Here is an 11,008-nt window from a genome sequence, read left to right as displayed (position 1 = left end):
GATGCTGTTGTTTTTACGAGAGATTCAATAACGGCGTTGTAAACGACATCCTGGCTCGGTGCGAGTGTGCCTGCAGAAAGCCCAGAGGCTTCCCTCCCTCGACAAGTTAACTTTCTAGCCTTGAAGAGCACCTGGCATTCACCTGGAGTTTAACACCTTGCTAGTGTGAGCGACCGGTATCCCTCTTTCTCCTAGTTTAGAATAAAGATATTTCTATTATTATAAAACTTTTCAAAATTAAGGATCACTCCTCCATCAGTCATGTGATTCACACACACACACTGTTTCAAGTGTCTGAGACTTTTGTGTATACCTATAAGAATGAAAGCATATTATACAAGCAAGCAATACAAACTATTATTTCTCCAATTTTAAATTTATTTTCAAAAATACAAAACAAGGAAAATAAGTATATGTACACAAACACTATTAAAATAGAATATGTATGGTACAAAATATGTACAGCTGTCCTGGGAGTGAAAACGAGTCCTATCTGCTCCGTTTGTCCTTGATGGTGTAGTGAAGGACTAACGGCTGCGCCTGAGGGGGAGAGACGGTAAATATTATGTGGGATGGGAACATTTAAAAGGCAACCTGTAGCTGTCAAAAGTTTTTATGTTGATAAAGTTTAATTTTTCTTAATGATTCAACAATTTAACTTCCAAGTTTCTATGCACCATCTCACATCTTCAGTAAACTTTATTCTAATTTAAAATGAACGACAGCACAGACAATAATTTGTTCTACTGTGAAGGAATGTGTGACATTTGTTGGCACCAGTAAACAGTAGCAGTGCCGTACCTTGCCAAACCAGTGCGAGAGCCATAACCGCTTCATGGTCATGTGATCGGGCAGAGACTCGTTATTGAACAACATCTGGACCTACAGAAAGACCACACAAACAGATGTGAAGGGGGATATGAAAGCATCATATCTGACTTTCTTTATATGTGAACACATGTTGGTGTTAGTAAGAGAAGAAACAAAGAAGCAGAGAGACTTTTATTCTGACTGAATGCACTGAAGCTCGTCCTGATGACACTGTGGGTGTCCTGAACTGAATATGGTTACCTGAAATATGCTGTGGGTACGTATGTTTAAAATAGGGACGGGCATTTCAAGCAAAAAGACTATTCGATATTCACTGTAACTATTCGACTATTATTTGAAGATCGCAGGAGGGAGAGAGAGCCAACTTTCATGTCAAAGTGTGCACCGCAGAAACTCCTATAAAACACGAGGTACTACAAACTGTGCATCGTCCCTGTATAATACACAGACATGGATCATTTCTCTTATGGTGAGAATCAGCCTGTCATGCTGTATTGTTACAGATTTATAACATGCTAGTTTTACCTTTCAGTAAGTTTGCACTCGTCCTCATTTTGGTTTATTTTTTCGACGTGTTCCACACTGAACTCTCTGACTCTCTACATTTTTCTCTGGTTCCAAATCTGACAGCGCCGCACCCGTTTTACCGGCACCTAGCACGAATGCATTCTTCTTCTTTTGTTACTTCATGGCGGTTAGCAAACAGCTTTCAGATGCGCTACAGCCACCGTCTGCCGATAAAACCGCATTACGACCAGGTGCTGGTAAAAACATTTCAAAATTATATTTTTAAGACGAGATAATAGCCACATGAACTTTATGACTTTTTTAGAAATAAATGAGTATTTGAAATTCATGACCATCCCTATTAAATATACTGTATAATTGCACTTATATGAGAGACTGTAATATATATATAAATATATATATATATATATTTACCAAACATCTGCTAATAAAGCAAAAATTATTTTAGGTTTGAAAGGCTCTTCAATTCAATTGTACAAATAATCATATTTAATCATAATAATTATTTAAGACATAAATCATGTTGGTAAAGTAAATTACAAGCATTAAATGTCACAAGTCTCTGAGTTGGAAGGGCAACACGAGTAAGGCTGCACCCAACATTTCATACAAACTTGCTATTCAGCGTGCTGAAACAAAATTATCTCATCTTGATGCTGTTTCTGGGAAATATTACAGTATGAAAGCACTTGACAACACGCTGGCATAAATATCCAACAATGCAGTATTAATGGCAAAAGATAATGAAATGCAGGTTCTGGCGTAACAAAAAGTAAATGATTCGATTTAGGTATAGGAAAGACGTTTGGTGATTGCTTGGTGATTTATTTGTCTTAACGAAGTCCTCATTTGCTCACACGATTGTGTGTAGACACACCGTCATGTTTGCTACAAGCTAACACCGTCACCGTCTCCTACAGGCATAAAGCCTCTCAAGAAGTGACGTGATAATACCGATAATGGAGCTGAGCAGTGCCTCCAGCAAGATGCATACTACTGTTGTATGCAAAAAAATATTTAGAACATTTGAACACATAATAGGTATGTAGAGCATAGTATGTGATTTCAAAGTATATATTTACATGCAATGCAGATGTAGTTTCACTGTTGAATAATGCTTCAACAGCCTTTTCCAAACCTTTTCCTTCACTGGTATAAACATAAATACGGACAAATCTTAAATATAATGCGTCACGTGTTCTGTCGCCTTTCATGGAATCAGTGATGCTTACTGACTGACCTGGTGTTTTTCCACGTTTAGGCGATGACAGAGCACTTTCCGTAGGTGTCTCACCTCCGCTCGGACTGAACAGCGAACAAACTTCTGCTGCAGAGGCAAGGTCAGACAGATACACTGTAAAACTTCACATTAGCAATATGACACTTTAGAGACAAGGCGGTGATTGCAATAAATCCTGACCAGCTGTACGTGTGCGTTTCGCTCTCCAAGTCTTGGGACCTCAGCAGAGCTAGTCAGAGATTTTTTGTTCCCTTTATTTCCTGTTTGTACCGCAGGTAAGGGTGCACAATTCACTCCTGTATTTTCGACCGGCTCTGGGTTAATGTGCAGAAAAAAAGCTCCTATAAATGTATCACTAGTTTAGCTTGAAACACTGAAAGCTGCTGTTTGCCATTTTAAACTTTAACATTCAGATATTTGAGTTATAATAACACCCAGCAGCCTGCGAGGTGTGGCTTTCTCCTGTTACCATGAGATTTACAGTGAAGGAGAAGCCCAGCTTACTGCTGGATGTTTTCCGTTCCAGTCTGACTTATTACACTCTTCAGCCTCAGAGTTAAACTTCCTTTCCCCCCTTAGTGCCGGGCAAGACAGTATCTATTTAAAAGCTGAATTTCCACCTCAGCAGAAACAGTGGATTATAAATGAACATGCAGGAGACGCAGAAGAGCACGCATTAAAGGTTACAGGTCTAATTCAAACCCAGAACACTGCAAGGACAGGGCATGCTTGGCAAACTGATCACACACAACCCCCCCATTTTACAGGTTCACACAGAGGTTAGAGTGGCAGAACTGCATTTCAAGAGTCGTCAGGAATGGAACCAATGAAGCTGCGTGTTTCCCATTACGCTTGGTAACATTAGACGCAACAATAAACAACATTTTAATTTCTCAAAAGGGTCAAAGAGTTATTTTTGATTCACGATGATGCTCTTTTGGTTGCAGCTGTCATCTGAGCACATCTAAAATTCATGTTTTATGACTTTTTAAAAAACTTTTTCATGAAAGTTTCTCACATTTTAAAAGCAGATTTTTAAGCACAGACAAGAACAACAAGGAATAATAAAAAATAATAATTTAAACTTCCTGGTTTGCCTTCTTAGGAACCTTAAAATCTGCTCTTGTGAAAACAAACACTGCAGAACCATACAGGCCTCTGTTAAACAACGCTGCCCTCTGCTGGCTGACATAAGTCTTTGCAGCACGAAGAGAGATGATGGTTGGGCAGTGTGGATTAAGTAGTGTAATCTGATGCATCTTGTGCATTTTATTTAAGCTGCTTTCTTTGCAGTGATCTTTACTCAAGCATGATTCAGTCCAGTCTGGGCTTTGTACAATCCCCCTCCTCTTGTCCCCTGACAAATGAGCCTGTCAAGAGGATTCAGCCACACAGGGAAAACCCTGGTAATAACTGACAAGGCAGTTTCTGCAGTTTGGTGGGTTCGAAATTGGTTAGCAGGCATGTTTCAAACACATTATTAAAATGCCAGGATGTAAATGTCTTTAAAAAGGCGTGAAGAATAAAAGAATGCACAAATGAAAACTACTGTGATAGTTATAATTATCACTTCTTTTTAAGATTTTTGATTTTGCCTTTATTAGATAGAACGGCTGAAGAGAGACAGGAAATGTGGAGAGGAGAGAGCGGAAGATGATGCAGCAAATGATCGGCAGACGGTGAGCCGAACCTGCGATCAGTGCGTTGAGGACTGTGGCCGCTGTACACGGGCTGCCCACTCCCACAACTAAGCTAAACCAGCGCCTTAAATTATCGCTTCTTTTATGCAGAAATTAAATACTGCTAAATGCAAAGTAGTATTCTCCACAAAGGAAAAGAGCAAAGACAGTTTAGACTGCTAGTTTATTTGAATGACAATTTGTCAAGCAGCCTTTGAACTGTCTGGTGCCAAAGTTCATTTAAAGCAAAAGGCCCTTTTGTGGGACATAAATTGGCTGCTGGTTGAGACATTCATTTGATCTTTTTCCTTCAAGTCAGCACTAATTATCAAACAAAGAGTCAACATCTTGGCAATATAGCCTCGTGTTTTGCCTCAATGTTTAAAAAAATCCCACAACTCTTCACCAAAAAGTTGTAAAATCTACAATTACTGAAAAATTAGCAGTTGAGAGAAATAAGAACGATTATATGGTCAGTGGTGTTCTTGTCCCATTTATCCCCGTCTCTTTGTTAGTGTGAGGCGGCCAGAGTAACCAGCTCTGAACGCAGCATTCTGCTGTAGCTGCAGATGTCTTTGTGCCATGTATTTGCTCAGCAGTTAGGGGCAGAAAATTACTTGTTAAGGCTTCAAAAATGTTTCCCTGGAGACATGTTTCTCACGGTTGAGCTGAGTTGCTAAGAAAGCATCCATAAACAGCTCAACAATTCCACTTAGTGCACAGACTGTCTTGAAATGCAATGCTTAACATATCGAGGATATTTGGACTCTTGGTATATACTACTAACCTGGAGCGCGAGTTTCGTCTTGTCTTTTCCAGCAAGCGATGAACTGTTGAGACAAAACAGAGCATTTAAAAGTGTTTGTTAGACAGGTTTACCCTGAGACTCAGACACAATCAGCAGCTTTTATCCCCATTCTATAACATCTACCCATCCGTTATCTATACTGCTTATCCTGTTCAGAGTTACTGGGAGGCTGGAGCCTATCCCAGCTGTCATTGGGCGAGAGGCGGGGTAACACCCTGAATCAGAGGGCTGACACATAGAGACAGACAACCTTTCACACTCACACCTACGGGCAATTTTAGAGTCCCCAATGATGCTAATGAGCATGTCTTTGGACTGTGGGAGGAAGACCCCAGAGAGAGCCAATGCATGCAAGCGGACACCATGCAAACTCCACACAGAGAGGCTCCCTGCATCCAAACAGGGACCTTCTAGCTGTGAGGCGACAGCGCCACATTCTAAGGCATGAAAAATACAAACAAAAAACTTTTAGACATGTCCACTAGAGCGAAGCTCACCTTAGTCGCTCTAAACACAGCGAAACCTGCTCATCGTATCTGTAGAAGTGGGCTTTCGAATGGTCGAAGCTTGTGTACGGTAAACCTGTAGCATCGGGTACAGCGTCTGTGGAGAAGATTCAAGAGGTTTAGGTGTAATCCAGGACAGCAACCACACACTGAAGGCTTAACACAGACACAATCTGAGTCTTGCAGATGAGTTGCTCCTAACTTCAGCTACTGTTCAGGGATTCTTTACAAGGCAAATATTAACATCTTTGTGGGAAACCAATGAAATAACATATTCAAATATATAATGCAAACAAAAAGTTCACAATCTGTCGTCAACTAATAAAACTGAATAATGATGCAACCTATAGCTACAAAATGACAGCACTATAATTTGCATAACTACAGCCGAGTCTTTCTCGTGGTTTGGGGGAGAATCCCCTGAAGTGCAGGATGTGGGCAATTTGAGTTTCATTATGAGTTGGAACAAACAAAACCAAAAACTGTGAAATTAAATGACTTACTCCCATTCATATATTTTACTCTTGTATTTTACACAAATGTTAATTTGCAAGTCACATTCAGATAGCCACCATTTTTATAATTTCAAGATGTGTTCAACTGATTATTTAGAATCCTACAAAGTTCATGAATAAATTCAGAATCAAAGTTGAAGGAAGTTGAAGTTGCACAATGTTCAAGCGAAGCGGCAGTGGTTTACAGCTATGTTCGCCTTGAGAGGTGCTGTGCAAAACACTGAACAAAACAAGGCAAAATGTCACACAGACGGAGCACTGAACCCTCAGGGACTTTAATGGCGTCAGGCGTGCAGTGCGTGAGTGCGTGAGGGTTTGAGAACTGCATAAAAATTAGGAATGGGACACTATCTTGGCATCACACGTTGCCTGGAAACCAGATGGGCCATTAAATCTAAGAAGTAAAAAAGCCGACCTCCAGCATGTATGTTTGTCTTACAGTGTTTACATATTTTAACAAACTATGAAAAGTCAGAAAGCATTATTGTTAATCATTTGTGAATATTTAATTGTTGTCACTTACAGATTAAATGTATTTGCAGTATTGTCACCATCCATGCTCACATAAACCAGATCTGGTTCCCTCTCCAATCAAATCACAAACAAACATAATAACAGAAAATATTAAAACTAAATTGATGACTTACCGTCTCCAGAGGGCTGGATGACTCTCTCTAACCCACGAGACTGATAAAATTCCTTTATTCTTTTGTCTTCACCTGTTCAAACATGAACATAGATATTAGACAAACATAACAGACAGTGAGAATTTAAATACATTTCAATATGCTAACAACAGATGGCTGACACAATGTTTAATACTATTTTTAATCTACAGCTTCAAAGTAACATTTAATTCTATTAAAACTTTTCTCTCTGGATATTACTTTAGACTTCACAAGCACTTAAACTCTAAATATTGACTGTCATGTTGGGAACTTATACTTTAGGTCACAAGTGTTACAGAGAACATATTCACATACTTTCTTGTAGTCCAGGCACCAGTTTGTAGACGATATCCTGCATCACTCGGTCCAGTTTAAGGTTGAGTAAAGGCTGCGTTTCATGGATTTTGATGTTGCACATCGGGCAATACTTGCTGGTTTGCAGGTATTTTACAATACAACTTTTACAAACTGTAGAGGCGAAAAATAGACTCACATTACACCCGAATAGTGTCAGAAAAGACTTTTACAAGTTAATAACATTAGAAAAAGATTATAAATGATCAGCCCATACTCACAAGTGTGCAAACACTCTGTAATTGTTGTGGCATCTATGAAGTAACCCGCACACAGGTAGCAGACGATATGTTCGTTCAGGTCCTTGATCTTCAACTTCACCTCCTCCTGTTCAGACAAGAAAATGTGTTTCAAATGTTTAAAGAATGGCTTATAATGTTTTTAACCATCACGATAGCTCAGCAGGAATGTGATGGATAAAAAGTATACAATTCTTTGGGTTGGAAGACCGCGTTGCTTTCTATCCGCTTTTGAGGCAAACTTGAAAAGTAGCACCTCTAGTCTACAATACAAAACCTATGACTGACCTGTGAGAATCTTGTGATTATCACACTGCGTAACTTGACCGCAGTCTTTAATTCATGTGCCAGTGATCAACACAAAGCATTATGTGCCTGTTTCTGGAGAAATAAATGAACTGTCCTGCTAGTTGCTGGCTGCTCCCTGCACTTGGAACGAATTACAAAAAGACCTGGAACTTCAGGAACTTGTCTCATTGGATGCCTTTAAGGTGATTTTGAATAAATTGGAGGCAACACGTCTGGCTGTAGATGTTCTGCTTGAGATATATTTATGATTGTGGTTGCTTTAGACAAAGTTTGACTGGTTTTTCAATTTATTTCATGTCTTAAATTAAAATTGTAAAAAATAAAATAAATAAAACACACTAATGTAAAACAATTACATGTAGAATTTGGGAGTCCAAATGGTAAAAATGTGTCAAGGAGTACATTGTTCCAGGAGTCAGGCACAGAATAACTAAAAGCAGTCTTTCAAGTTCTGACCTGACTCGAGGAACATGAAGCAATAACCGATTTGTAGAGCGTGTCTGATATGTCTGAATACCCAACCTAGAAATTAATAAGTTCTATGAGGTAAGAGGGTATTTTTTTTATATTCTGTGACTCTCTCAATCATTAGTCTGTTCCTTGTAACTATCATGACATTGTTTTGGTCTTTTGCTTTAGCTCTGGAGAATAGCACCAGTTTGGTTTTGTATGGCTGCTCATTATTTGTCAGAAACTTTGTTAATGTGCTGCTACCTGTCTTGGCCAGGACACGCCTGAAAAGGAGCTTTTTTCTTCATTAAACAAAGGTCAAATAAATAAAAAAAATCTGCCGAATTTTACTCCAGTCCACGTACTTTTGAACACAGCTGACCCTGACCTTTGACCTCCGAGTGTTACAAAGGAAGTTAAAACGTTGCAATTTGAAGTTCTCCTACTGGGAACACCGGTATATTAATAAAGCTTTCAAAACAAAGCAAAATGGGACTGACTTAATGTCCGTATTGACAGAAAGTGGGTCTGTTCGTGGACTGATAAGCTAAATGGAGACCAACGTCACACGCTAACACTCAACTTCACGGAAAGAACTAATGTGACTGCGATAACAACGTAGTGTTTTCCAGAACCAACAGAAGGCACTTAGAAACACATCGTCGTTACTTCAATATACACACGGTTACGGAGAACCCACAGCGTGCAGCAGCTTTTACCGACCCAGTGCACTAAAATTTCGCTTGAACTATCTTGAGAGTGTCAGGAGAACTGTTGAATACAGCTGAATGTTTGGCCTGATATGAGCAAAATAACAGTATGTTGGTAGGAAATCAGCACGCTGCTCCGCTGTTGAGGCAGAACAACACGGGTCGACTCCCACCGTCTGCGCATGCTCAAACGCGGCTCCGTTCACAGCGCTTCAGCATTGCTCTCCCTCTCTCATCAGCGCCGCGGAGACGACAACGATCTCCCGGCAATGCGTGCGTCTAACTCGTCTCTGCTGCAGTTTGACTCCCCGTCCGAATCAAACCCACTGCGGGCGCACTCGAACAACATGCCCACTTACCTCGCTCCGCAGCGGGTCCAGTTTGTAGACGGACTGTAGCTGATTTCGTAGCCGCATCGCTATGGCCATCGGACCTTGTTCCGCCATCTTTGGGAATTATGCTTACTTCCGGGTAAACCGGAAGTTGTATTTCTGAAAGCTGAAGGAGGCGGGTAACTGCGAAATATAAAGCAGAAAAAAGAAAAATAAATTAATATAAATTTAAAGAATAATAATTTACCACTTTACCAACAAACTGAAGAAATATTTTTTAAAATATTTTTTATTTTACTTACTCCATGCAGGCCGATATATCCTCAAACTTGTTTGCTAAAAAAAATAAAATGCTGCACTGTCTATATTTTTTTTAAAAAGGGTTTCAAGTGGTTCCCAAATTAGGGAAACAGGAGAGACTTTTGGGCTCATTAAACAACAAATCTAAACACAGAGAATTAGGACTAGATCTTTTTACACTTACAATGAAGATGTGATTTTCTATTATTTTTAACAACAAACTTCACATTTGTATGACCTATGATTATTTATTTTGACCCTGTGGTTAAGGGCTATACATTTGATGAAGATAAGCTACTTAGCCTTTCTGTCTCAGAAGAGGCAAACTCAAGTAGAGTCTACAAACTGAACTTACCTCTAAATGTGTCTCACCAAAACAGATTACTTTTTATCAGTGGGTGTACAACAATGATAGGCTTCACCCTTATCAAAACCTTAAGTCTTTGTTTATGGTGAAAGCTTATAAAAAGACCTTATTAATGTTACCTCAAGTTCTGTTTCAGATTTAGTATCTTTGCCTGCTCTTGGATGTTAACAGTAATGTAATGCCTTACAGTGTTTTCACTTTTTGATGGCTTATAGACATTAATGCTTAAAGTTAGGGTGTATTTTTGAAATTGTATTAATCAAGGGCACTCTTAATGTGTTAATTTGGTCAGACCTCAAATAACAATTGCTTTTTTCAGAGAAGTAAAGCAGCTTTATGATTCCGTTTGTGTTCATCCAGTTGTTAGTCTCTACTTTTGCAACAGAGGGCACTGCAGGAAAACACTTCACTCAATTGTTAACAGCCTTTGAGATCTGCTGATATTTATGTAGCTTCAGGTGAAGCAATGCCACTCAGTCAGGGTTTAATGTAGATTTTGAAATGAAGATGCCATTGTGAATACACTACCACCCTATACCAACTTGTTGCTCAATAGGTGAGGCCTTTGAGTTGCACATGCATAAGAAGCCTTCATGTCCTTAATCAGTATACGCTTTGGTATACTAATTTGTGTATTCACTAATTCATTTTCCTGTTGGTGCAATTACATGTGCAAACCCAGCATGAAAGGTTCATGTAGGCCGTATACATTACAGCAGGGATATTTTAGAAACCTGCTGATAAGATGCACTCATGAACTTGGCTCTGGCCCAGATTAAAATATTCTTTGCACTGATGTTGTACAACTGCTGGTATTCAAACCATGTGAATAACATGGTACCACACCTCAAGGTGTTTCAGGCTTAAAGTCTAAGTGTGGGAAAAACACTGTTTTTAACCACAATCCCCAGCAGCACACAGAGCATGGTGGGTCTTGTAACCTGAATCCTCTGACATCCTGAGACCTACAGTACTCCGGCGTCATGGAGGGTGGGCTGCTCTCGGCGCTGCACGCGATCCCATTAGGTCAGGTTAATTATGTCAGTCATCTTGATGCAGATCTCATTAACGTGCAATCATTATTTTAGCATCACAATATACATTTATCATTACTATTGTAATCTTGTAAAACAGCCACAAAAACATACAACATGACACATTAAACCTTCAGT

The 11,008-nt window shown here is 39.4% G+C and overlaps 1 protein-coding gene across 2 annotated transcripts; it reads right to left on the bottom strand.

Annotated features, from left to right (window-relative positions):
• Nucleotides 1-375: 375 nt before the first annotated feature.
• Nucleotides 376-9,283, bottom strand: pcgf1 (polycomb group ring finger 1). 2 transcript variants are annotated; one of them, XM_069670246.1, is made up of 9 exons: nt 9,197-9,283; nt 7,351-7,456; nt 7,091-7,243; nt 6,755-6,826; nt 5,584-5,689; nt 5,066-5,108; nt 2,600-2,686; nt 802-882; nt 376-540 (listed from the first exon to the last, which is right to left on the bottom strand). In XM_069670246.1, the coding sequence occupies exons 1-9, from the start codon at nt 9,281-9,283 to the stop codon at nt 490-492; spliced, it is 786 nt and encodes a 261-aa protein (XP_069526347.1). In that variant the 3' UTR covers nt 376-489. The 2 variants fall into 2 exon arrangements, with proteins under 2 accessions (XP_069526347.1, XP_069526348.1); XM_069670247.1 differs by having other exon boundaries at nt 2,600-2,683; nt 9,197-9,275.
• Nucleotides 9,284-11,008: the final 1,725 nt, after the last annotated feature.

Source organism: Semicossyphus pulcher, unplaced genomic scaffold (assembly GCF_022749685.1).
Source record: "Semicossyphus pulcher isolate SPU_LCO1_2020_fin unplaced genomic scaffold, fSemPul1.0.p SCAF_2, whole genome shotgun sequence".
Taxonomy (NCBI): Eukaryota; Metazoa; Chordata; class Actinopteri; order Labriformes; family Labridae; genus Semicossyphus; species Semicossyphus pulcher.
This window is presented reverse-complemented; position numbering and strand designations above follow the sequence as displayed.